Here is a 26,679-nt window from a genome sequence, read left to right as displayed (position 1 = left end):
CTGCATTAGCACATCTGAGATGTACTGTCATGCATTGGCCTACAACAGTCAGCACAATATGATGTCATGGGATCATCTGATTTTATCTCATTTCCTACCATTTATCTAGCATTGCAGAGACCATCAAAGCATTTGATCACCTATGTGTGGTGTCCCTACTTTATGCATAACATTGCTAGCCTATAGACTTTCTAGCAACAGTAGTAGATGCACAACACAACTTGTACAATGTCTTCTATCACTTTCTAGGATCAGTACAGTGTCATAAAGCTCTGTGAACCCATAATATTGATAGCTACGCCATTCACATGTGAGACATTATGAACATACTCAGCATTAACTATGGCCTTTGTGCCACAGGTGTTCACCATTTTCTGCATATGCCATTGCCTGCCCAAGGGTTTAGACATGAGCCAATCACTACTTATAGCAAGCAGTACAAGGTGAGTGGAATCATACAGAATATTCCCTTGTTTTATCCGCATTTTCTGAGCCCAGACACAGCAGATAACTCAGACTTTCCATTTTGAGAAGGTCAGGTACCACATATGGCAGGTTTCATTCAGGTCTCATATAGCCACACAATCCATAGGCAGTTGGCAAGCATCACAGGACACATGAACAAAGTAAAAGGACCAGTGTGTACAGAGGCATATGTATTTTATTTTGCTTTGTGAATGGTGGGTGCCATGTTTATATGAATCCATGGGAAGGCATACTATGTACAGCCTCTCTGACATCATATACATGACTGGGAATATTCCCAATTGTTTTTGATTTTTTGGCAGACCATATCACAGCAAATACATTGTCACTAATGAGCTTGTGGCTTGCATTCAAACTCAGCCCAATAGCCTGCCTTTGCAGGGCCTATTGAAGAGTTGAACTGAACAGAATAGCCTAGGATCCTGTCTGGAATTGCCAGTCCCTGAGAATCCCAGGTGATACTGGTTCTTACAAGATGGACCAAGACTCACTGACAGAGTGGCTTGTATCAGGCTATGCATGGGTCATTCTGCACTATCATATGTTTTCTGCCATATGGCCTCAACAGTCAACCCAATACAAATCCATAGTACTATCTGATTTTTCTCTGATTTTCCTGCTATTTATCCAGTCCTGCATGGCCAACTTCCCAAATGGGCAGTGGACTAACCATATATGGCAGTTTTGTATGTTTGATATCCTCCACCTCACAGAGCCCATACATGTGGAACTGTCTTGTACAAGCATCATACACACACCAACATTTGCTTATATCCCCAGTATCACTTGCCAAGGTCAGTACTCTGTGAAAAACAACAAGAACACCTAATCTGGGCACCCTTGTCAGTACTCAAGGGGCATTCCATGGAGAAGCAATATTTTGGGATTTTTCTGCATTGAATGGGGTTCTAGTAAGAGCTCAGTTAGTGTGGCTTGAAGCCATCAAAAAACTCGGCATGAAGAGCTGAGATTGAAAGATTACTTTAAAAGGTAACATTTGTCAGCATTCCAGCCAATGGGAGTGCTCCAAAATCCCCTTTGAGTGACCGGAGTCGTCGACAGGCCGGAATTCCGGCCTGTCGACGACTCCGCTTCGGCAACGGGCGCTTAATCGAGCGCTTAGTAAGCGATGTAAGCACATTGTTACTGCAGCACAATTCACTTGTTTTGGGGTCAAGAAAATGCGGATGAATCAGACAATATTCCAGGATATATGTGGAGCATCCCTGGGCATATGTACAAGTGGAGAAGATTCCCTATATGGTCATTCAGTGCTGAGACATCAAAACATGCATGTTATTACCATTTTTCCCCACCAATAGCTGTGCTGTGCAACTTCCAGACACATCCATGCATTGTAAACTATGCACATATCTATACAGGTCATAGGCAATGTGTTTCAGAGACAACAAGCCATTCATATCTGCACAGTCACTTGTGATTCTCTAAATGTTGTCCTTTGTTCTTCATTCCTCCAATGTATGATAAACCCTTTGAATGATGGGCTATCAAATGAGTTTATCATCTCTATAAACTCTGTAAGAGTTGATTAGGTTTCAGTCAGTGTATCCCAGTCAAATGCCACACATTCATGCATGTGTTTCTCTGTTTCCTGAATTTCAAACAACTGGGCAAGTCATACTAGTGATATATTGTGGGGGCCTCCATACAAGATAAATTGCCTTCATATACAAGGCAATACAGATGAGTCTGATTACACATAATATTCCCTGGAATTATCTGCATTTTGTGAGCCCAGACTGAGCAGGTTAAGCAGAATTACCATTTTAGGAAGGTCAGCTACCCTATTTAGCAGGTTTGAGATGTCAGAGAATCTGTGGGCAGCATATAGGCTTCAAAAGAGAGACTTTTGAGGTGAAAAGGGATGCACTCATGTGCACAGAGGCATTTGCATGTTTTTTTGTTTTGTGAATTGTGCCATGACCAGTGAAGGTAATGGGCAAGTCACAGCAGCTATAGACTCAATGACATCATACCTATCACAGAGATTATTTTGGGAATTTTCCGCATTTTAGTGGGGCCACAGTACAGCAGGTACAGTGCCACTAAGGAGCCTGTGGCTGAGATCCAAACTCAGCTCAAAACCTCGGCAGCCTGCCTGATTAGGGCAGAAAAGGGCTTGTTGCACCAATCAGAGCAGCTCGGCATCTGGGCGCTTGATGGGCACTTAGTAAGCGATGTAAGTGCAGACTGTTACTGTGCTTAAGAGAGCTTGTATAGGCTCAGAAAAAAGCGGAAAATTGAGACAATATTCAAAATGATCCAGGCAATGTGAATGAAGCTGTATATTGCATGGGTTTGACATCAGATCAGATAGCATTCTCAATAACCTGGTAAGATGGTTGCTGTGGCGCCAGTGAGCTTATATAAGCCTGCTACTTCACTCTTGGAACTGCTCATGTACTGGACAACCCTATAAGATGGTAGTGTAAGTACACATTCAGGTATGTATCCCTAGATTGTGTCTGTGAGCAGGACAAAACCAGCAATGGATGCATAACTACCATATGGAGTATGTGACCTTCCCAAAGAGGAATCATACACAAACAGGGGCATATAGGGCTCAGAAAAATGCAGAAAATCTATGAAATATACAGACACATCAAAGACAAGTGTATGATTGCCTTGAGCTGCAATGGTTACCATTACATTGTATGCAAGGGCCATAATATGGCAAAAGATGCTCAGATTACCCATTATAGTCCTTGTTACCTGTATTATTGAAGCTACTGAGCAGTACACAGTGCCTAAACCACACATATATATCACAGTGTGCATACAGAACATATTTCAGCCATAAACAAGTACTTTGAATCTGCAGAGGCACATGTGCATTTTTTTGCTTTGCATTTCCTGGGTTAGCCAGCCACTGTATACACTCAATAGAATTTCTGTATACTCTCTGAATGAAGGGCTATCAGATGAGCATACTATGTATACTATGATTTGTTACTGGCTGAGGCCATATAGGCCCTACAGTGTGTGAGCGCTTGGAGCAATGGCCCACCCAGCTGCCAGTCACATGATATGTTTACCAGTTTCCTTATTGGGGGAACTGCTAAAGCATTTCATGGCCCTCATATCGATAACAGAGCACTGAACCACTGCATTTGTTTGTATCTGTTGGTACAAGTTGTCTCATCTGGGAGTCTGAAATTTCAGACTCAGATAAGCAACCCATACTAACAGTTACTTATCTCTGCTTATCGGGGTGGCTGCATGTCACGTGCACTGTGGGAACAAACTGCCATTCTGGAGGAATTGCTAAGGCGTTTCATGGTGGTCCATCATAAGAACGATACCTTCGTACCTCAGGGATTGTAACCAGGTGGGCAGGAACCCCTTTGAGTAGGTTGTACTTTGGGCTGTGCTGCCCAGTGGATTTGAGGGCCACAAGATTGAAGAAGGCATCTTGAAGTTGTGCCTTCAGAATGGTGCTTTTAGGCCCTGTTTCCAGCTGAACAGCAAATCAACAGGAAAATAAAACAACATTAGCTGAAAAATACCTCATTGTACAAGTCTTGGCAGTCCCAGCCCTGATGACTAGTTACAATGAGCTAAGACACAGCATTCAATCTACATACCTGAGTCTTGCCCAATTGGTGTTGAGCCCCATCTCCACCATCTCCATAATCATATAGAGCAGAGAGTTGGAATTGTTGGGCTGATTCTACACTATTCTGTTGGCAATAGACATACTGCAAGAGCCAGGGGTGATGTTTAACAGTCCACAGTAGAAGGAATATGGAGTGACCAGCTGTTGCTTTGCATGCTTGCCATCCTCTGTATCTGCTGGTGGGTAGGATGAAGCAACAAGCTGCAAAAGCTCCCTGATACCCTTGGCACAGCTAGGGTACATCTTCTCAATGTCAACCAATTGAGGCTCTATGCCGTGCGTGCAATGTCTGGATGACTCAGAGTTGCCACAGCAAGGTAGAAAAGCAAACCCACTGCCTGGTCATATGGGACGTTCTGCATCTCCCTGACCTCGGACAACGTCTTGGGAGCCATGTCTGCGCTCAGACAAAGGCCAGGCTCCATCGGGGTGCCCACAGGGTCACAGTTTGCGAAGCCATAGCACTCCAGGACATCAAGAGTGTACTGCTGCTGCGAAATCAAAAGCAAATGCTTCACTCTATCATGCTCAATCTTGACTCCTAGGAGCCAGGACGTCGGCCCAAGGTTACGATCCCTGAGGTACGAAGGTATTGTTCTTATGATGGACCACCATGAAACACCTTAGTGATTCCTCCGGAATGGCAGTTTGTTCCCACAGTGTATGTGACTTGCAGCCACCCTGATAAGCAGAGATAAGTAACTGTTAGTATGGGTTGCTTATCTGAGTCTGAAATTTCAGACTCCCAGATGACACAACTTGTACCAACAGATACAAACAAATGCAGTGGTTAAGCGCTCTGTTATCGATATGAGGGCCATGAAATGCTTTAGCAGTTCCCCCAATAAGGAAACTGGTAAACATATCATGTGACTGGCAGCTGGGTGGGCCATTGCTCCAAGCGCTCACACACTGTAGGGCCTATATAGTCTCAGCCAGTAACAAAGCATAGTATACATAGTATACTCATCTGATAGTCCTTCATGCAGAGAGTATACAGGGATTTTACTGAGTGCATACAGTGGCTGGCTAGGCCAGGAAATGCAAAGTCAAAAAATGCACATGTGCCTCTGCAGATTCAAAGTACTTGTTTATGGCTGAAATATGTTCTGTATGCACACTGTGATATATATGTGTGGTTTAGGCACTGTGTACTGCTCAGTGATTTCTATAACAGAGCTAACAAGATCAACCATAATGGGTCATTTTACCATCCATTGGCATATTGTGGCCCATGGACACCATGTAATGACCGAAATTGGGGCTATAAGTAACCATGCACTTGTCTTTGATGTGTCCGTATATTTCATAGGTTTTCTGGATTTTTCTGAGCCCCAGATTCACCAGTTTGTGTATGATTCCTCTTTGGGAAGGCAATATACTTCACATGGCAATTATGCAGCCACTGGCTTTGTCTTGCACACAGACAAACTCAGAATACATGTATGCATCTGTACTTACACTACCATCCTATGGGGTGTCCTCAACTACATGAGTAGTTCCTGCAGTCAAGTAGCAGCCTTGTATGAATAAGCTCACTGAGGTAACATCAGTGATGTTACACAGTTATTGAAAATGCTGCCTTTATTGATGTCAATCATATCTCATAGACAGATTCAATCACATTCCCTGGTCCATCTCCAATATTCTCTGATTGTTCCGCTTTTTCCTGGGTCTAAATAAGCCCATATAAGCACAGTGATAGTCCGCACTTACATCACTTACTAAGCGCCCGATAAGCGCCCAGATGCCGTTCGGAGGTGCATCCGTGCAGAAATTTGGCACGGTTGCACCTCCGAACGGCATGAGAGAGATGCCGAGCTGCTCTGATTGGTGCAACGGCCCCTTTTCTGCCCTAATCAGGCAGGCTGCCGAGGTTTTGGGCTGAGTTTGAATCTCAGCCACAGGCTCCTTGTGGCACTGTACCTGCTGTACTGTGGTCCCACTAAAATGCGGAAAATTCCCAAAGTAATCTCTGTGATAGGTATGATGTCATTGAGTCTATAGCTGCTGTGACTTGCCCATTACCTTCAGTGGTTATGGCACAATTCACACAATAGAAAAACACACAAATGCCTCTGTGCACATGGTTGCATCCCTTTTCACCCCCAAAGTGACTCTTTTGAAGCCTGTAGACTGCCCATAGATTCTGTATGTCTTTATGACATCTGAAACCTGCCATAAAGGGTAGCTAACCTTCCCCAAATGGTAATTTCCATACAGCTGCTCAGTCTGGGCTCAGAAAATGCAGATAAAACCAGGGAAAATTCTGTGCAACTGGACTCACTTGTAGTACCTGCTGTATGTAAGAAATTGATCCACAGAGGCTATGACCAGTATGGCTTGCCCATGTATAAAATTCAAAATGTAGAGAAACACCCCTACCTCTGTAGACATGATAGCATTTGACTGGGATACACTGACTGTCAGTGACTGAGCTCCAACCAACTGTTGTAGATATTGTAGATATCATAAGCTCACCTCATAGCCCTTCATTCATAGTGTCTATCATAGTTTCTTGAGAGATAGTGGTTGAATGAGTAGCAAAATGCTAATATCAAAAACAGAAGTGACTCTGTGAATATGAATGTCTTCTGTTGCATCTGAAACATGCACAGCAGTGGTATAAATGGAGAAATATTGTCATAGTAAGCATGTGTTGATGTCCCAGCACTGAATAACTATACAGGACAATCCTCTCTACTTGTGAATATGCTCATAGATGCTCCACAGATCTCCTGGAATATTATCCGATTTTCCTGGACTTTTCTGAGCCCAAAACAAGTCAGATTTGCTACAGTAACAGGCTGCACTTACATCGCTTACTAAGCGCCCGTTTAAGCGCTCGTTGCCGAAGCGGAGTCGTCGACAGGCCGGAATTTCGGCCTGTTGATGACTCCAGTCACTCAAAAGGGATTTTGGAGCACTCCCATTGGCTGGAATGCTGACAAATGTTACCTTTTCAAGTAATCTTTCAATCTCAGCTCTTCATGCCGAGTTTTTGATGGCTTGAAGCCACACTACCTGAGCTCTTACTAGAGCCCCATTGAATGCAGAAAATACCCAAATAAATACCCATGTATTGCTTCTCCGTGGCATGCTCCTTGTATACTGATGGGAGTGCCCAGATTAGGTATCATTGAGAGTACTGACCATCATAAGTGATGATACTAAGGCATATAAGCAGATCTTGGTGTGTGTATGATGCTTGTACTACACAGTTCCGCATGTATGAGAGGCTCTGTGAAGTGGGGGATATCAAACATACAAAATTGCCATATATGGTTAGCCCCCTGCCCATTTGGGAAGTTGGCCATGCATGGCCTCTGCAGGACTGGATAAATAGCAGGAAAATCAGAGAAAAATCAGAAAGTACTATGAATTCATATTGAGTTGACTGTTGAGGCTCCAATATGGCAGAAAACATATAATAATGCAGAATGACCCATGCATAGCCTGATACAAGCCACTCTGTCAGTGAGTCTTGGTCCATCTTGTAAGAATCAGTATCACCTGGGATTCTCAGGGACTGCCAATTCCAGACAGGATCCTAGGCTATTCTGTTTGGATCAGCTATTTAAACAGGACCTGAAAAGGCAGGCTGCCAAGCTGTTGGGCTGAGTTTGAATGCAAGCCACAAGTTCATTAGGGACACTGTATTTGCTGTGCTATGGTCTCCCAAAAAATCAAAAACAATTGGGAAAATTCCCAGTCATGTATATGATGTCAGAGAGGCTTTGCATAGTATGCTTTCCCATAGATTCATACAAACATAGCACCAGTCACTAAGCATATGGCTCTGTGAATACTGGTTCTTTCACATTGTTTGTTTTTCCTGTTTGTGAGCTGTTACTGGGTGACTATTAGCTCAGAATATTGATGATAATATTCCAGGTGGCAGGCAATCTATGAGTGGCTCATCAAGCTGTACACTATGTCTGAGTTTTCATAGGGCTACACTAGTGTTTCAGGTTAACATCCATGTGGTCCCTCATGTTTCACAGAGCACATGCTTGATGATCAGTGGCAATCATTAACACACATACCCTTGCCTTGCTTTTTCACTACTTTTTGAGCCTTTTTGTGCATCTTGAATGGCCTGGGAAAGTGGTGGACTGAGTCTTCTACTATTTGGATGAAGTATTTATGTAGCTAAGAGGGAGTGCATTTTGGAAATGCTAAAAAGGAGCATCCCTAAGAGCAAGTCCAAACATTTATCTCATCTACCACTTGCTACTGTGCTCCTCTGTACCTTATTGTCAATAGTCCCTGACATCAATGATCAATCCTTCCCATGACTCTATCAGTCTTGATGGCACTCACCATGGTGGTACACTGAGGGACAAAAGAATCTGGACATGTGACAAAAACTATGAAACACGCAGTCGCGCAGAGTTTACGAGCTCACAAATGATATGTAATTGTAGCATACGTCCAACATATCATGCATGAAAAGATTTGGATCCCTCGTCCTTCGGAATGAGCGTCTGTGAGCGATTGAATTCCCATTTGGTAATGAGGCTGGCAGCAGGTTGAGTGAGCATGCCGAAAGCTATGAAAGATGGACACTTACGACGAACTTGAATCAATAGCGAGTATTGCCACCCCAAGCACTCATCAGCTCTGCAACACGATTTGGCATACTCACATACAATTTCTGCACCACTCCCAAACTAATCCTCGACCACTCCTCCTGCAGAACCTCCCATAACTGGTCGACTGAACTTGGGTGAGGGCTCCGTGCGCGTACCCTCCTATCAAGGACATCCTAGATGCTCTATGGCATTCATATCGGGGCTTTGTGCTGGCCAGGGCAGAGTATGGAGATGATGTTTTGCGATCCACATCTTTGCCACCCGAGAAGAATGTTTCGGGTCATTGTCCTGCTGGAAGAAATGGTGCTGAGGTTTCATATGATAGTCGTCCAGGGTCCCAAGAAGGTCTTGCTGAAGGATTTGGATGTAATCTGCTGCGCGCATGATTCCAGTAATGCGATGAAGTCATCCTACACCCTTCGCAGTGATGCAGCCCCACACATCAAGCTCCCACCTCCAAATTTCTTCGTCTTCTGCACATATCTCTCTTGATAGGCATCCCCCACCCTCCTCCAACACCATTCCCGGCCATCCGAGTGAATGAGATTGAATTTTGACTCATTGGAAAATATGACCGTGTTCCATTCCCACTCCTTCCAACCCTGCACACCTCATGCCCAAATCAACCTTGCCCGTTTGTGATGCTTGAAAGGAAAGGGACGCAGCAAACAACCCTGAGAACGAAGCGCACGGTGTAGTGTTTTTGGTGTGACATCAGGGAGGTAGTTCCGCTGCAGCTCAGAGGCATTCTGTACACGTGCCGATCAAGCTGTAAGAACAGCAAACTTCGCGTCTGAAATGGTCAGCTTGTGTGGGCGGCCTGATTTGGACGTGGGCGACAGCTGCCATAGGTCTTGAACTTCTTTACAATGTTAGACACTGTTTGTGGAGCCATGGAGAACTCCTTCGCGATATCTCGGATAGTCCTGCCGATCGACGCTGCTCGACAATGCGGCCACATTTAGTTGGAGAGGTGTAGACCATGAGTATGTGGGTGCAAGAATGAAGAGAAACGGGAGGATTGTTGTGCTGCGCGAGGGTGACAACTTGGGTCAAAAGTCACATGATTGCAAAAATTATTTTGTCTCTTTGGGACACATTTTCCACTCCCCATGTGCTACTAACAGTCGATACAGGAGTACATCTATATGAATGTATCATTATCAGATATCATAGGTACTGTAGATATTACGGTTGATGGGGTATTTTCTCGAATGGTGCGTGTCCATTTTCTTTTGTCCCTCCTCAGTGTACATTGATTCACATCATACATTAGCCCATTACTATTGGCTGAGCTCCAATCCAGTAACATACCATAGTATGGCTTTGCACTACTGGTCAGTGCCTGGTAACTGTTCACTTCAGTGTACAAATGGTGAGAGCAAACTAGACAGTCTTTGGTTGTATTCCTTGTATAACATGACAATTCTGGAAGGGCCTTTTTTCAGATTTCTTACTGGTATACTTCTCTGTCTACTGTTGATTGGTTTGTACTTGGGGAAGTACTGTTAACAATTTATTGAGACACATCCTTCTGTATCAAAAGTTCTCTCTGATCAAGGGCTCATACTTGTACAACAGCAAGTCCCAGCTGAGTAGTTGTTACTGTAGACCTCCCTGATCCCCCTTCTTTGAGTGCTAGTGATCTAGAGGCATACTTCTTTGCAACATTTCCAAGCTATTTTCTCTTTGTTGATATCAACACAAACCAGTAATACTGTTCAGTATTTTGGTAATATTGGTAATTAACTTGGCAATTCATCAAGTAAGAAATAGATCCATAATGTCTGTGTTCTCAATGGAGAGTCTCATATCAATATGTAAATACTTACTCAATTGGGATGTTGCTCATAATTGCAAACTATGCTCCTCACATTAGAACAACATAATAAATTAGCAGGCTACTCTGAATGTTTATGCCATGAGATGGCAGCTAGGTGGTGCAAAATGTGGAAGATATGTCAGTACTCTATGCAGACAATATATTAGCTGTCTTGCTGAGCTTAACTTCTGATGTAGTCCCAATGTTTTACTCACAAACTGACATGTATCCAACAAAAGGGATCGTACTGCCAGTTATGGCCCTCTCCCCAGCAAGTGGTGACCATGGCCAGAGCTGGGATGTGCACAACACACCACCTGCGAGTGCATAGGGCCAGTGCCCCACATGCAAACGTGGCCGATGGGCAGACAACCAGACAACTGGACAGGCAGGTAGGCAAGGAGGCGAGAGAACAGGCCACAGCACGCACACCGACCGCAAGCATGCCAGGCAAATGCCTAGCACACAGACACCACCAGTGAATGTACACACAGGCAGGTGCGCAGGCAGGAAAGTGTGCGGGTAAGTGGATGGTGGGCAGATGGGCGGCAAGTGGGAGGACAAGCTGGTGGATGGGCAGGAGAGTGAAGAGATGGGAGGGTGAGCAGGAGAGCAAGCAGGTGGGCGAGTGGGGACCATGCAGTACACGCCAACTGCAAGCATGCAGGGTGTCTGCCCTGCACGCAGACACAGCCGATGAGTAAACAGTCGACAGCGGGTGTGGTCCCAGCACGAGCGAGTGTAGATGGCAGAACCCGCCCACCCTACACCCACAATGTAACTGAAACACAGGCTAGATGTGGCATTGTGCAATGAATATGAATAGTCTGCCACATAGACTAGCCTCAGAGAAGAGGAGCATATTAGGTTGATTTACTAATCATCATCACTGAATACTGCCTTATGTCACAGGTTTTTCACCAACATATGATAAATAGGGCCAGGGGATGAACATGACCAGCCCATGATGTGGACATTTTCATTGAGAGCTTAATGCATTGCTAGTTAGTAAGTGACACAACTGGGACCATGATTTCTTAAAAAGAGCATGATCATGTTATGACCGTGCGCTCGAGACGAAGTCCGAGGCCAGAGTTACGAAGTCCGGAGTTTCGGAGTGCAGTGGAGTGAGGACTTGGCAAAGCTATTGACAACACCCTTGGGAGAACTTGACGGGGTCCTCTATTTGGACTTGGGCAGAGATGGACTATGACGGAGTCCAGAGCCGGAGATAGAGTTGGAGGGAGAAGGAGGAGAAGACGAGAGCGAGAGAAAGAGAGAAGTTAGACAGAGGTCGGATGGAAGTCCGGAGTTCAGACAGGAGTTCGGAGGAAAGGAATTTGGATTGGTTAAACAAGATATTTGAACTGGAGTACAACAGTGCTACAGTTTGACCTTATATACAGTGAGTCTAATTGTGAACGGAAGACAATAAGACGGAGGAAGAGATACAGAGAACAATAACGGAAGACTGGAGATGTTAGTAACCAGAGCGAATACAATAAGCTAATTGTCCGTGCAAGATAGAGACCATGCGGTACGCTGATTGTAATGCGGGAGAAGATAGGCTAAGCGAATACAATAAGACCGGAGTTTGGAGAAACAGAGACGGAGAGAACGGAACTGGAGTTCGGAGTTGGCCTTGGTGGCACGGAACGTGACAGATCATAGCCCTACTACATTGCTGAAATCCTGGATTCAGTGAATTAACTAACAATGCATCTATGCTAAATGTAAAACTGGAACTGCAGGTCTAGTGTTCATCTCAAAAGGGCCTTGACACAGTATCCATACTGATCCTTCTTACGCTATCAGGAGTGGCCATGTCACAGATGCCTAGCAAAAGATTAAAGTAAACAGTATCACTGGCTGTCCGTCGTGGACAATTACATGGTAAGATTCAGTCTGGTCATATTTTGGATTTCAGCTCATAGATACATGGCACTGGAGTAGCTATCATTATGAGTTAGAAAGACAAGGTCAGATTATTTTGAGCATGATGGCACCCACACTGTAATGCACTTGTTGTCATCATTTTGACAACTTCAGCAGTCTGTGTATCTTTCATTGGAGCATAACTTAATGAAACTTTGTCTTCTGGTTGCTGAAAGGGAACTTTACCATACTGTCATTGCAAATAACTCCAGTGCAGCTTCAGGGTTACCATATAGGCTGACTGATACACAGCACAGACTATCTGACAAGCAGTTACCATATTCTACTGCTGGATTAGCACTGCAGTAGTCCATGGGTCACATGGGTTCATGGGTCAGATTTTGGCTACCCATACCCATGCATACCCATACCCATGACCCACATGGGTTATCCATACCCATGCAATGCACTACTGCCACCCGCCCACTTGCCGCTTGTCTGCCTGCCATGTGTTTGTCCGCCATGCCTGCACACAGAGCATTGGCTCTGCATGCTCATGGTCGTCATGCACATTTTCTGCATGTGCCATGTCCTGTGCATGCGGTTAGTGAGCTCGCTCACGTGGGTTTGGACTCACCTGCAGCCCTGCCCGTCCCTGCCACCCCCTCACCCTTTCCCACCATCCGCTCGTCCACTGCACCACCAAAAACCGGCTCCCGCCCATCCTCCCACTCTCCCGTCGATCCTCCCACTCTCTTGCTGTCCTCCCACTCTCTCACCCAAGGTCCATTACCATTGAGAGTAGGCATTACTGGAATATCCAGCAAAGGCAATAATGATTCCATATGCAAGTCTTAGTGTAAGTCTGTGTTCTTCACCATGACAGACAGTGTCCTTTGAATATAGCAATTTATACAAGATGCACAATACATGGCAGCTTACTTACTAAATTGGAATATTTCTCATGTATCTAAACCAATGGAATCATACTGTATCGGCGGGATCTCGGCCGGACAGTACTCGGTCAGTCGCCCATGGCTCATCCAGTCTTACAAAACATACGCATACAGTCGATCTCACATCCTCTCTATGCGTATGTTTTGTAAGACCTGGAATGAGCCATGGGTCAACTGACGAGTACTGTCCGGCCGAGATCCCAGCCCGATACAGTACTGCCAGCCATGGCCCTCTCCCCAGCAAGTCTTTGTGCATCTCTGCCAAAGCTGGAGCAATGCTTGTATGTGTAAGTCTTTGTCTGCAATATCATAATACTGATATCCTGGCAGTTTACCCACACAGACTTACTTTGCAAAAAATCTCTGCTTACCTCCAAATAGCTACACAAGTTGGCTCTGTGTAAAACTTGCTTAATGAATAGCAAATCAGCTTAAATACTAACCAACAAGTATGCTAGACACTTACTTTTTTAATAGTTCTCAAATTTATTATCCAAGTGTGATAGTCAGTCATCAAGTTATATACTAACTAAGGGTGTTAGTTCAGTACACAAGTCTATTACTATATTAGGAAAGTCAAGTGATATACTTTCCTACATAGTCAAATCAGCTATCAGATATTACTCAAGGTCAGTGATAACTATTCAATTATACATTCTATTGCTCATTGCCTTAAGCTTACTACCACAGGACCTAGGAAGAAGTTTGTCCTCATTCAGGATGAACCTATTGCTTGGGTGCAACAGTCTGTCAACCAACATCAGGAGAATGCTTTATTTTGCCCCAGCAGAGCCAGAATGGGCAAGATTGCTAACTTTCATGCTTGTACATAATATTACTGCTTACACTCCATATATGGCTTTGTTTGGTGCATGTCACAGGCTCAGAAACATGTCATATTGCTCTATGAAGATCTTGTGATTTATCTGCATGAAGCACCAGACATTCACTTTACTGTGAATTACTGAATTTGGAAGGTTGCCCACCATATAAGGCAATGTGAGCTTCTCTGGTAGCTCTTGTGCCATGATCCCTCCCTCTTGTATTGCCACAATGAGAATGATGAGCTACATAAATGTGAACATCTCTGTCACTACTATGATACTTCCTAACTTCTTTAGAATGTCTTGTGCCAGATTATTGCTATGGTTTCTCAATTAAATGGTTCAGTAATGCATGGAAGTCTCTCAGATTAGTGTACATGAATGCATTTGTCAAAAGAATGTCCAAGCACTGCTGATTCAATGTGTTTCTTGACAGACCCAGATATCACAACTGAAATTGTATTGCCAGGCATGGTCCACAAGTCAATTTATCATTTCTGCTGTAATATTGAGTTCCTTGCCTTGGAAAAGTTGTGCTTGGTTCCAATTTGCAAACTGCAGAGGTCACACATGTTGTGATTATCAAGCTTTGCCTAGGCATGTGTACATTGATTAGAGCACATTTCAACAAATGGTGAGTACATTTGTATTCAATGCACAGTAAACTGGCAGTACAATACAACTAAGATCAGATGCCCTCAATATATGCAGCACAAAAGGGTATCCAGGATATGATCACAACAATGTAGTTATAGAGATAGAGGCAAGCGAAGCACACTATGATACACCTGACACACTCTCATCATCCAGAACTGAATTGACTAGTGTAGATTCCTCCGTTGCTGAATCCCCATCATCAGCTATCGCACGCACCGTTGCCTCGCGTTCAGATGCAGCCAATGCATCCACTTCCTCGGACAGAAGGTCCACGGAACCTGCATCCAGCCTGCGTCGACTTCGCCTTTGATGAATTGATGTAACAGTGGAAGGCGGCGGTGGCTGCGTGCTGAAGCCATCCGACTTGAGACGCGCGAGCATATCCTTCGCGATGTCTACGGTTGTGTTACCGGGATTAATATCCACTCCCAAGAGTGCATCAGGATCGAGTGACAGAGGAGCTGCAGGGCGCGCCACAGTATTTGGTCGCGTTCGTCGAGCCTTGCGCCCCACTGTGTCGCCGCTCCGGAGCTTCTCCAATAGGTTGTCCAGGACGGCCGTGTCCTCGCTCTCTTCCACTGTGTTGTCTTCGAGAGCCTTCTGTCTATTGGCCTTCGACTCTTCAGCAGCCTGTCTTCTCTTCTCCGCCGCCAGCCGCTCATCGGCAATAGCTTGATTGTCTGACTTGCATTTCTACAAGACACAGGCGGTGAGACTCGTAAGTTACTGGGGTTCCATGTAACTTACTCTGTAAGACGTAACAAATGTTTTGAAGATACCATAGAATTCGGTCGAGTTCATTTGCTTGACATCTTCGCCGTAGAACTTGACTACCTCCGAATAGATTGTGTCGGCGTTGTTCACATCATCCACGAGATCTTCGACTTGGGATGCGGCCTCTCTGACAAATGCCCACATCTGCGATCCGTAGCGGTCCGTTTGCTCGGCGTCCGCGAAGTGCTCTGTCAATTCTCGACGTATCGATTTGAGACCTTCGCGTAGCTCTCCGAGACTTTTACGGACATCCTGTAAGCTCACTGTGCAGAACGCAATGAGCACCTGATCAATCACGCTTTAGACAGTACCAACCTCTGTACGCCTCTGCTGGAGCACTCAACTCGTCCAAGAAGGCTTCCATGTCAGGAAAATGCTTCGCCACTGTACGCTCCAGGAAGTGGAGAAGCGTAGTGTTGTGTACGGACTTCGTGTCAACCAACTACGAAAGGTGGCTGCTGAGCGCAGTCCTGGAGCCCTCGAGAATCATATATACCTTATTGATGCTGCTCACTCTGAAACCGAACGCGCCGCCCTTCACACCCGTGCCATTCATGTAGTTTCCAATCAAGAGAATCAGCTTTGCGCCTATGGGTTTTAGTGAGAATCTGACGTTGAAGGGGAAGACTTACGCTTAGCAGCTCCTTGAAATGCTTCGCATGAAGCAGTGCATTACCGGCTTCTGATAGCTTTCGAGCGCTCTATGGTTTCACAGCTGTCGACATCTTCACCATTGTAAGGGGAGGAGAAGACGTACATCGTCAAGTAAGGCCCATGTCTCCTCGAAGGTGCACTTGTATAACATGCCTTCTATCCGTGGCGCGAGACGATCGAGCTTGATGAGCTGAACCATCAATCGATCTGAAGGATGAAGACCGGCAAGCTCTTCGGGGTCTGCATGGCGGTAAACGTTGAGCTTGCCGACCTGGAAGTATTGTTTTAGAGCGAAAAGGGATAGATAGTTTGAAGCGTACCTGCTCAGGATTCGGTAACACGGGCTTGAGTTCGCTCAAGAACACCGGGGTACACACTCCCTGGTCGAAGTGCCTGATCTTCATCGCTATCTCTTCCGGCTGCAGCCTCTTAACGGTCTGGATGAGAATCTCTGCCCCAGTGCTCAGTCCTCACTCTATTAAGTAAGAGGGACCGACATACCGACGCGCTTTTTCGTTTGTGGGTCGAGCACACTCTTGAGTTCAGCACGTTTTTGTTTCGCTTCGTACGGTGTAAACCATTGAGCAGATGGGGATAGATCTACGAAGACTCACCCATAAGATTGATCACGAGCTGCTTAGCTTTGAAGTCTTCCTCCATTTCCATCCATACGCCATCCGACTGAAGTTTGCGCATCCACTGCTCTTCCTTCGAAGGCTCTTCGTCACTGAACACAGTCTTCGCCGCCTGCTGCTGGGGTAACTTGTCCCACTGAAGCTGCTTCATCTTCGTGCCTGGCGTTATTGACAAATCTTTACGCGCTGACAGCAGATTACTAATGTTCTGGCCAAGGAATGTAGACGATCGAGCAGAATTGGGTGCGGAAGGAGCAGCAGAAGATGTCCCCGTTCGGTAGCCAGATGTAAGAGCTGGGGATACGATGGTGCTCGCAGAAGAAGGGATCGGTATACGCCCCATGGGAGGCGGCGGCGGTGGGGGCGGTGGTGGTGGTGGGGGCGGTCCGGAACCAGGAGCTGACAAGCCATCAGGGAGAGGCGGCGGTGGTGGAGGCGGTGGCGGTGGAGGAGGCGGAGGAGGCGGCGGTGCACCAGCTGCGTCTTCATCTATCGAGATGGGAAGGTATTTACTTTGCTCTCCCGGTCCGAACGCTGAAAATCGACTGCTGTCGACGGAGGTAGCAGAGCTGACTGAGGTGGGGTCTGTGAGTGTGGAGAAGCCGCTACGAGTCGAAGATGTCCGCCCGAAGTCACTTTCGATGTCTTCGTCAGCGACGGAGCCAACACTGCGTTCACTAGCAAGATCGTCGGAAGGGGCAAGCACTTGACTGAGCTTTGACGACGATGCCACGAATTCGCCCAGTGGCGGGCGCATATTGTCCTTGCGTCGTGGGGAACCTCGAACGCTCCGAGGACTTGCCAGCGGTCCATTGCGGTTAGGGTACTGACTCCGTATGAATAAGGTAGAGTGACGGAGGAAGAAGAGAAACGTACCATGGCACCTTCCGCCAGCTGCTGTTGAATCTGTTCTTGTACAAGGGCATCGTCGGCGTCCATGAACTGTGATGTGTGCGCAGCGGCAGCGGCTTCCGCCACACTGGTGGTCTTCGTGGACTTGGCCCGACCCTTGGACTGCGAAGGGCGACGCCTTCTGAGGCTCCCCGCTTTCTTGGGCGTGGTTTCATCTTCCATATCGTCTTCGTCACTGTCTTCCCCCTGCTCGCCCTTCTTCTTCTTTCGCTTGTCTCGCCCCTCCAAAATGCTAATCGTCTTGTTCCGCTCAAAGTGCTTCTCGAGTGTCTCAATGAGGGACTTGCGGTCCATCCCGCCAGCGTTCTCAAAGATCTTGTTCACACCTTTCCCGACCTCCTTGAGCATCCGGAAGAGCTCCATGATCTGCGCCTCGAGCTGTGCGATCTGCTCTTCATAGCCAGCCTTCTGCGTATCCAACTGACCTTTGAGCCGCGACGTGTTCTCTCTTGAGACCTTCAGCTTCTCCTCGAGCTTCACGACCTTCTCCTTGAGCGTACCCACCAGCCCGTCTGACCCCTGTGCAACTTCCGCTTCTAGTAGCTCCTTCTCATGTCGATACTGCAGTGCAGCACTGTTCGCTGTCGCAAGATCCCCCTCGATTGCTGATATCGGTCAGCCTCGTTCAATTGCGCAATGATACGGGCGACCGATTGACCGAGTCTCTGCTCTCCGCGATTGTATCGCTTGTCCATGACAACATCGGTGACAAGTGTATCGAGGACCTGGAAGGTATGGACCATGTCCGGTCCTTCCTCGCGGACAAGGAGCAAGTGCTGCAGCATCGACAGCAGATAGTCTTGAGCCTTGGAGTCATCAGTCTTGACCTTCAGTGCGCCGTATACGTCCTCGACGCTTGACAGATCACGCAACGTCTGTGAGTCCAGCTGAGCCCTCAACTTATCCTCATCCTCGGCGAAACGATTCTCAATCTGCTCGATGGGAAAGTCGACAGACTGGACGCCAAAAGCACGACACAGCGTCAGAATGCGTTGTAGTCCTGCAGCGTCCATCTGGGACCGCTGATGTACGCGCACATCGAGCTCGCTCGGGCGGTTGAGTATGGCGAGGACTAGAAACAGGTTTGCCACCTATAATGATGTCAGAGTTCGGGCGTGCAACAGTCAAGGCTGCGGACATACCGCATATTCGTTCAGTGAGCCGTCCTGTCCTGCATTTCTCTTGACTTCTTCGCTTGCACCGACCCTAGTGCCCATTTTGCCCCTGCCCGAGAGAACGGACTCGAGAGACTTGAACCAATAAGCATAGGAGGACGACGGCTCGCCATTGGACGTGCTAAGGGACTCGAGGGCCTCCAACACGAGTGTCGCCATCTGACCGTTTTCGAGCAACGCCAGACCAGTCAGTACCTCCAACACGATCTTCTTGGTTGGCAGATGCGGGCTATTTAACGAGGAGGTGAATTGCATGACAATTTGCGGGTGGCTGGTCGCATCTTTGATTGCAGCCTACAGTTCCCTCGATTCAACTTGTGAAATCAAGTCCGACGGGATAGAACGCACAGAGTTATTGAGTATGTGCTTGACACACTTCGCAATCTCGTATTCGAGATCAATGTCATCTTTCCGTCTGTACGAGCGTATTAGGACGCGTCTGGTTTGAAGCAAGGGTCGCTGCGTACCTCTGAGGACCCTTGCGACTTATGTGGAGCAGAGTCTGTGTTAGGACGGAGGTGCCTTGGAGGGATATGAAGTCTTTGAACCAACTGAAGACGCGGTGAGCAGAGCGCCGGGCTTCGCCTGGAACGGACTCACTCGACATCCTTGCTCCTCAGCGACACGCCCAGACCCATCGCCTGCTTGGGCGTAATGGTCTTGTCGAGGAATCTTTTGATGTACCACTCCGGAGTTCCATCAACAAACGAGGCAGGCTGACCGGGCGCATAGTGCTGTTTCCTAGTCTGCTCCTCGCGCTGCCTCTCCTCCTTCCACTTAAGCTGCTCGTCGCTCCAGACCATGCTCCACTTCTGATCAACAGTGACGTTTGGGAGGTCTTCCAGGCCTCGGGAGCGCATGATGTTCTGGAACATGGCCTCAATCTGCTCGTCGTCGGGACGCGGGAATTGGAACTCATCGACGGAGGCGAGTCGATGGAGGTGTTGGGATAGACTGGACAGGTGGGGATGTTGACTTTCAAGAGGAGAGACAGACGGTGACACTCGAGACTGACGGGTAGACTCGCCGGAACGGCTTGTGGCTATGGAGGAGTAAGAGAGCGGGCGGAGGGAACGGTCATCGGGGGAGGAAAGAGAGGACTGCCGGGGGCGGTTCTTCTTGCGGAAGAAGGTATCCATGGCCAGGCAGGGGGCAAAGTGCTCGGCCCAGCGAGCGTGCGAGGAAGCGAAGAAAGCAGCGGGCCACTCGAGGTGAGCGCGGTCGGCGGTGTAGTCTAAGTTCTCGATATGGGTAACTGTGGCGACACCATCCCGTCGCGATCACGAGATTAGATAGCCCACTTCGCGCGCGACATACAACATATCAATAGTACTATTCTGCAGTGTTCTATGACAATCCGTAAATACAGCATTCTGAATCAACTCCCGTAGCGTTCGCGGGCCTGGTCATGGCGCGTCAACACGGTCACCCCGTGTACTTGATAGCCCACTCACCGCGTCCTGGGCCATGTGTACATAGCCAGCGTAGCCGCTGTCGTACTTGCCGACCTCCTTGCCCTTGCTCGCACCCAGACCGACACCCTGTGCATAGATCGCGGTTTGGCTATGCGGCACGCAAGCAGTGGTCAGTCCCAGAGTCACCACGTAAAGCCAATGCCTACATAGGATCCACTCTGCCCTCGCCGTCCGTCCCCAAGCCAGTTCCTTCCTTCCAACCCATCATCTTCAACAATTTGTTGCCAACATTGTTCTGATCTTTGGCCGGTTCAACAGGCGCGGGTGGAGGTGTAGGGGGCTTGGGAGGACCTTCCGCGTGCTTCCTCTTGCCCACCGCCTTGTTCGTTACCTCACCGGGCAACGGGACGTCTGGCTGGTTGTGCATAACGCGACGCTCTGAAGCTCGATCGCGATACTTCGGTTGTTCGGTGTTGCTACGAATTGCTGCCACCTTCTCGCGTGCAATGTCCCGAAGACTCGCGTCTTTGAAATTTTTCTGACCATGCCCCTCGCGTCAATGACGTCGCGCCGGGAACAAGCAGAACGTACTTTGTGGAGATCAGATTCGTTATTATGCCGCTTGAGTTGTTCAAGGGTCTTGAACTGTCGAGCACATAGCAAGCATGTCATCTTCGTGGTGTCGGAGAACTCGTAATCAGCTTCCACGGGCACTGGTGTTGCTGCCTTGGCCACCGGCTTCACTACCGATGTGCTTGCGGATGCAGTGGCGGACGGACCCTGCCCACAAATCGAGTCAGTTAGGATGATCGCGGTATAAGGTGGCCGACATTATAGACCTGCTCGGGCGCAGCTGGGGGCGCAGCGTCATGTAGGACTTCCTGGACTTGGTTCCACTTGGTAATATTGTTCGCAACCTGACAGAATAAACGACTCAGTACCGCTTGACGAGGAAGTCCACTTGACATACCTTCTTGCTCGCAATCAGAGGAGCCACCTTCTTTGCGGCAAACACTGCATGTCACAACAACCACACGTCAACGCCCCGAATACCACATTGCAATTCGTATGCATCTCGAAGCATGAAACCAACCCTTGGGGTCATCCGAAGCGGCCTTCTGCTGCTCTTCGTCGGAGTCATCTCCATCGCCAGGCGCACCATCCTCATGGGCCGAGAACGCCAACGAGACGGGGGCCTTCTTTGCGGGTGCCAGGCTGAGTGCACTCGGACCGCCAGCTTTGTTTGTCAAGCCTCCCTTCAGGCTCAACGTGACTGGCTTGTCCGAAACAGGGAGCGTGGATGCTGCTGCAGGACGATCTAAATGTGCCTGGCCGTCACCTGCATTAACCCCCGTGAGTGGCAGCACAAGAACTTCACTATATTGTGACCAACCCTTTGCTCGTTTCTTCTCCTTCTTATCTTTGGCTGGCGCGGTAGTAGACGGTTGGATCGGCTCCGCTACCTCGAATTCCAGCACTGCGGCCATCGAACCTTCGTCCCAATACCGCACCCATTGTTCTTCCACGCCTCCCAGAGCTAACGAAGACATCATACACGACTCATCTTTCAACGCGTAGTCTGAAATCGGCTGAAACGACTCAGGATGGGCAAAGGAGGCAGCCACCGGGCGGTCAGAGATGCGGAAGCCATTTGGATGGATTTGCGGCGACATCGTCAGCCCTAGGACGGTTGACGCAGACTGCAAAACAGTATCAAGTACATCAGACGAATTGACGAGGCCAACCACGTACCTGGACGTCGACGAACTCCACGAAGGCAAAACCCCAGCTAGCCATGGTAACCTTATCCTTGATGAGGATGATACGCCGCATACCCTTTGCGCCGTCCTTTCCGGGGCCCGCCGCATTCTTCATGGCCTGGGCTATGGCTTGCGGTCCCGAAAGCGGGTCTAGACCACGAAACAGCAGAACAGGAGCCTGTGTGTTCCCTATATCCCGCATACCCTCGTTCGACTGCATGGGGCCCCTTCCACGTCGTTCATTGGGACTAGCACTCTGCGAATAATCGATCTTGACCCGTCTGCCACCCGGGGGAGCAGGCACACCGGCTTCAAGTGCGGTATAGAATGCTTTCGCAGCAGACGCGCCATGAGACGCAGGCGGGGGCACCTGGATGAATGGGAACAGTGGATCGACAAACGCGCGTGCATGTGCGATGCTTGTGAACTGGGCGAAGCCGAAACCCTTTGAGAGACCTTGAAAGCAAGAAAGCCCAAGGCACGGAAAGAAGAGAACGTCAATGCACTGCATGAACGGCAGGGACGAAGGGGCAAGTGCCTGTTGTTCTGTCTCGTATGATGGTCACCGTTTCGACGCTACAACTGTTGCTGCTGAGGTATGCTTGAAGCTGATGGTACATATGTCAGTGCTCCTATTCCGGCAGAGTGGTGATGAACAGACGGACATCGGCTTCGGTAAAGTCTGGATCAAGTCCAAGAAAGATGACATGGGGGCTCGGTTCACTGGGTACGAGCCTCTTCTTGCTGTAGCCTCCGCCGCCGCCGCCGCCGCCGCCTCCTCTCTGGAAGCGGTCTTCGGCAGCATAGTCCTGGACGTAGCCTTGGCCGTGGCCAAGGTCGTGTGCGCCATCATCGTAGCCTTGGTCATAACCTTGGGAGGCATCGTAGCCCTGTGAAGAGGTTACAGGACAGGTCTACACAAGTAAACACTGCTACGAACTCCGTTGTTGAATTTCCTGCGCTTGCCGTCACCGAAATACTCGTCGTCTCTCGGATGCATACCGCCATGTGAGCCATGATACTGCCATGGCCCGTCAGCACTTGGCTGTTTCCCTTTGTCCCATTCGCGATTATAGGACATATCGCAGTCGAATTGTGTTCAAGAAAGCAAAAAGTAGGTGCGACCGAGAGGGTCGCAGTGGTGGTCAGAAGCAGAGGGGCGGGCGGCTAATTGGGTGGCAAGTCTCACTCCGTGACCTTCACGTCAACACTCGACCACCACTGACTTCTACGGACACCATTATGGCTGGACACGGTATGTTCCCAATTGCATATGTCAATCGTCTGGAGAGTTGAACATGGCTTTTAAAGGCTACACGAAGGTCAGTTGTTCGGCATTGACCACCAATTAGCCATACTCAGCAGGTCGCTCTCCCTAGCTCGACCCCGCCATCGAGCGATGGAACCAGATGGTATGTTCGTCTTCAGTGAACTGTCCAATGCTGACACCGCCCTCTACAGCGGGAGACAGCGTACCAACGCTTCCGCTTCACACCGCGTTTAACGGTGCAGACCATTGTTGGGTTGGTCATCTTTCCCGGTGCCATCTATTGGCTGTCTTCTAACCAGGACGTGCGTTGCTTTGACGATTCATGCCGCGCAATCCTGACCCTCCAATTCTTTCAAGCACAAATGGAACTGGTCAGGAAAGCTCAAGAACCAATCGTTGGCTCGCGTTGCTCCCTCGACGGAATCGGAGTGAACGCTGTACACGTCATAGAGGCCCATTATTCATTAAACTACACTATCCTCTCTAAGCATCCGTGATGGTACAGCCAGTCATATGCGCTTGCAGAGTTCTATCGCAGCCTTACACCCGGCACCTACCACGGTGCTGAGGAGTGCGTGCGCAGGCGCTCGCTGGGAGTGGTTTTCGACTGCGATGTCCAAGTGTTCAAGTTCATCATCTCGGAACTCTGCTATGACGGACTTCAAGACTGGAACGCTCGGATGGTTTGCTGGTAGGTCCTCCATCTCTTTGAGTTGGCTGCACTCGACTTCAGCAAAACCGGGCATGCGAACGCGCAGGGGACATACTCATCGTAGTGCTCGCCGATGACAGTCTCTACTGCTTCTGTGCACGCCATGGCAGCCTCCTTCCCCATCAAGGCTGTGACGGCGCCGAGCCCAAACCCTGCGGCGCGAGCGACTTCCCAGAGAACAGTAGGTCGGACCCGGTGTTGTCCTTGCAGCTTGTTCATGACGGCGAGGTGCTTCTTCTCTTGGTCCCACATGTCCTGCCGTACAAAGCGAGGCGCCATATCAGACACTGAGTCGGTGGCCCGGAGACCAGCCTTCTCACCTGAATTAGGGGTCCGGTGACCGGATCCTTGCCCAGGACGGCCATTTGTCCCATGTAGATGTAGTTTGCTGCGAGCTCACCGGCCTGGTCGACACGGAGAGCGCTGTCTAGGGCTTGCCTTTGATGTTCAGGTAGGGCAAGCGGCGTCGTAGTCACCTCAGGGCCCTCTGACTTGGCGGAATCGAGGTAGATCGAAGACGGTTTCGGCTTGGGTTGGTGAGCTGTCACGATGCACCGGGACTGCGTTCGCAGCGCCTTTGAAGGAGCCGCCATGCTTGCTCGGAGCATGGCTGTAGAGGTGTGAGAACGTTTCGTGCGCGAGTCAATATCAGTGAGTCGGCCGCCTCGAGCAGAGCAGAGTACGGTACTGTGTGCATGTAAATGACAGGATCTCGAATAGCCGCTCCGTCCGGACTCCGGATGCATGTCGGGGACGCGCTAGTCACGTGCATCCGAATCCTAACCACCGGCGTCGCGACGAACAACCCAACTTCAAGTTGGTCGGAGTGCAACGCTCACCGCAACGCCAACATCGCCATCCGCAATCGTTCCCTTACTTTCAGCCATGTCTTCTACGTAAGTCGCCAGTGCTGCCTGTACCATGAAACAGGCTGAGTGTGTGTGTCTCGAGCTTCACTCCCTCGTCCACCATTGACATGGCGAAGGAGCGCGACTGGGCCGCCAGCTTGGGTATGCCGATTCTGTCCGGCTATTCGTTCACCTATGCCAACCTCTTCTTCACTGGCAGGAATGCTCGACTGGGACAACACTCAGATTGTCTTCAATAAACGCTCTCTCCTCGAGTTCCTCAAGTAAGTCCCGTGTCCTCCGCTCTTTTGTGAATGCGCCGCATCTCCCCGCTAAGACATGGCCTCCTGGAAGATACGCTGGGGTAACGGTGGACCCCAACTTCACGAACATTCAGAAGCTCCCACGTGAGTATGCCGTGATTGTTCAGCCCTCGGTGGCTCAACAACACTTGAAGGATACGCTCGCTTCGGGACTCTTGCTGAAGATGCCGATGCCGAGCATCAAACTGCTGCACAGAAAGAGGCCGCCGCAACGGGTACAGTGCTCCCTCTGTAGAAAGGGACATTGATGAGTGACTTTCCATACACATCAGCGCAGCAGGCGGGAAATGCATACCGTCCTTCGCGGCGTGTACGCACCGCACCAGGTGGTGGTCACACAGATATCTTCGGTGCGGATGACAGTGATGCACTTGCGGGTGCTCCTCCGCGCCCTGACCAGGTATGTGCCTACACATCGAGGAGAGTTCTCCCTAGTAAGTCTGCCCTAGGCGACCTACGCTGTTACCTCACCTGAGATAGCGTCAACCGACGCTGGTTCGAACGCAATATCCGATGACCCGCTACCGGAGAGTCGTCCAAGGTATTAAGCTTCCCGAGCTGTCTCATATCCATTTCCCATTAACTATTTGCAGGCCTCCCCGCAACACCTCTTCTGGTGTTTCGGGCTTATGGGATGCACCCGACCCGCAGGCCTTCAAGCCCACTCGCCGGTACGCACATTTCATATCATCGAGATCTCACTGTCTCATGACCCTTCTATTCAGAGTGCGCGAGATGCCCGGAGGCAAGGACAGTATATCTTCAGTGCGTACGCTTTGCCGTTTACCTTCGGCCAGTCGATTTATCGTGCCTTCAGTTGTTCTGAATAGCGCAATCCATGTCATTCTAGTCATGAGGCTGGGCTTGCGAAGGAGTGCTTTCCTGGGTTGTGTTATATAGGATCCGTTGGCAAATTGGGAATGTTGTGTCTCTTGTACAGTATCAGCGAAGCAACCATGAATGATGATGAATCGATGACAACTTGTGCAGCGGTATATTTGGCGGATAGGCAGGCCGTGTGGACTTTCGCGACAAAATGAATAACAAGAACATTGGTGGCGGCGAGGTTCGAACTCGCGCGGACTCACGCCCATGGGGAATCAAGAATGACTTAAATCCCACGCCTTAGACCAACTCGGCCACACCACCAGCTCAAGAAAAGCTCCACATTTGGTCAAGTTCGTCTACGTGCGTTTATGTCAGTTCCTGAGACCGACATGCGGCGTTGCCTCCCTCCTCCTCCCAGCCGAGCTTCAATGTCCTGAACTACATGCTCTTGGCTGGCTACGCCGTCGGTCGTGCTGAGTCGCTTGCAGCTGTTGACCGCGCTGGTTGCAGATGGCTATGTA

The 26,679-nt window shown here is 48.9% G+C and overlaps 8 protein-coding genes and 1 non-coding gene across 9 annotated transcripts; 2 read left to right on the top strand and 7 right to left on the bottom strand.

The window, feature by feature from the left end:
• Positions 1-3,525: 3,525 nt before the first annotated feature.
• B0H18DRAFT_956806 (uncharacterized protein) lies at positions 3,526-4,366 on the bottom strand (the record flags this gene model as incomplete). The annotated part of the gene is made up of 5 exons (XM_048042496.1): positions 3,526-3,627; positions 3,818-3,964; positions 4,014-4,043; positions 4,092-4,177; positions 4,207-4,366. The coding sequence occupies 5 exons, from the start codon at positions 4,364-4,366 to the stop codon at positions 3,526-3,528; spliced, it is 525 nt and encodes a 174-aa protein (XP_047890605.1).
• A 1,354-nt stretch (positions 4,367-5,720) lies between these two features.
• B0H18DRAFT_956805 (uncharacterized protein) lies at positions 5,721-7,616 on the bottom strand (the record flags this gene model as incomplete). The annotated part of the gene is made up of 9 exons (XM_048042495.1): positions 5,721-5,798; positions 5,849-6,098; positions 6,411-6,510; positions 6,548-6,571; positions 6,941-7,009; positions 7,160-7,234; positions 7,277-7,364; positions 7,392-7,457; positions 7,500-7,616. 9 exons carry the CDS (start codon positions 7,614-7,616, stop codon positions 5,721-5,723), a joined length of 867 nt encoding a protein of 288 aa, XP_047890604.1.
• Positions 7,617-8,708: 1,092 nt separating this feature from the next.
• Positions 8,709-8,885, bottom strand: B0H18DRAFT_880556 (uncharacterized protein; the record flags this gene model as incomplete). Its single annotated transcript, XM_048040776.1, has 1 exon — positions 8,709-8,885. A coding segment is annotated over one exon (177 nt), but the record flags the coding sequence as incomplete, so codon positions are not given.
• A 5,905-nt stretch (positions 8,886-14,790) lies between these two features.
• B0H18DRAFT_1022554 (uncharacterized protein) lies at positions 14,791-20,227 on the bottom strand. The gene is made up of 15 exons (XM_048029593.1): positions 19,603-20,227; positions 19,470-19,553; positions 19,351-19,417; positions 18,970-19,296; positions 18,471-18,918; positions 17,792-18,432; positions 16,895-17,741; positions 16,782-16,841; positions 16,601-16,731; positions 16,384-16,551; positions 16,259-16,327; positions 16,123-16,206; positions 15,942-16,068; positions 15,600-15,889; positions 14,791-15,545 (listed from the first exon to the last, which is right to left on the bottom strand). Exons 1-15 carry the CDS (start codon positions 20,139-20,141, stop codon positions 14,973-14,975), a joined length of 4,455 nt encoding a protein of 1,484 aa, XP_047890602.1. The 5' UTR covers positions 20,142-20,227; the 3' UTR covers positions 14,791-14,972.
• Positions 20,228-20,251: 24 nt separating this feature from the next.
• B0H18DRAFT_1022520 (uncharacterized protein) lies at positions 20,252-23,340 on the bottom strand. The gene is made up of 12 exons (XM_048029592.1): positions 23,118-23,340; positions 22,843-23,067; positions 22,716-22,785; positions 22,170-22,633; positions 21,811-22,117; positions 21,511-21,756; positions 21,388-21,431; positions 21,257-21,334; positions 21,009-21,197; positions 20,624-20,955; positions 20,457-20,565; positions 20,252-20,404 (listed from the first exon to the last, which is right to left on the bottom strand). The coding sequence occupies exons 1-12, from the start codon at positions 23,256-23,258 to the stop codon at positions 20,381-20,383; spliced, it is 2,229 nt and encodes a 742-aa protein (XP_047890601.1). The 5' UTR covers positions 23,259-23,340; the 3' UTR covers positions 20,252-20,380.
• A 15-nt stretch (positions 23,341-23,355) lies between these two features.
• B0H18DRAFT_575253 (uncharacterized protein) lies at positions 23,356-23,994 on the top strand. Its single transcript, XM_048038651.1, has 5 exons — positions 23,356-23,432; positions 23,489-23,499; positions 23,557-23,589; positions 23,639-23,749; positions 23,805-23,994. Exons 1-5 carry the CDS (start codon positions 23,420-23,422, stop codon positions 23,877-23,879), a joined length of 243 nt encoding a protein of 80 aa, XP_047890600.1. The 5' UTR covers positions 23,356-23,419; the 3' UTR covers positions 23,880-23,994.
• B0H18DRAFT_880566 (COQ7 protein) lies at positions 23,957-24,752 on the bottom strand (the record flags this gene model as incomplete). The annotated part of the gene is made up of 3 exons (XM_048040778.1): positions 23,957-24,164; positions 24,215-24,414; positions 24,480-24,752. The coding sequence occupies 3 exons, from the start codon at positions 24,750-24,752 to the stop codon at positions 23,957-23,959; spliced, it is 681 nt and encodes a 226-aa protein (XP_047890599.1).
• A 353-nt stretch (positions 24,753-25,105) lies between these two features.
• B0H18DRAFT_880577 (uncharacterized protein) lies at positions 25,106-26,230 on the top strand (the record flags this gene model as incomplete). The annotated part of the gene is made up of 7 exons (XM_048040779.1): positions 25,106-25,169; positions 25,228-25,291; positions 25,362-25,414; positions 25,465-25,545; positions 25,603-25,768; positions 25,861-26,001; positions 26,056-26,230. Coding segments are annotated over 7 exons (744 nt in total), but the record flags the coding sequence as incomplete, so codon positions are not given.
• A 153-nt stretch (positions 26,231-26,383) lies between these two features.
• Positions 26,384-26,479, bottom strand: B0H18DRAFT_t123. The gene has a single exon. It is a non-coding gene; the product is annotated as a tRNA-Leu (tRNA).
• Between the last annotated feature and the right edge of the window lie 200 nt (positions 26,480-26,679).

Source organism: Fomitopsis serialis, assembly GCF_022376445.1.
Source record: "Fomitopsis serialis strain Sig1Antser10 chromosome Unknown B0H18scaffold_63, whole genome shotgun sequence".
NCBI classification, from domain to species: domain Eukaryota; kingdom Fungi; phylum Basidiomycota; class Agaricomycetes; order Polyporales; family Fomitopsidaceae; genus Fomitopsis; species Fomitopsis serialis.
This window is presented reverse-complemented; position numbering and strand designations above follow the sequence as displayed.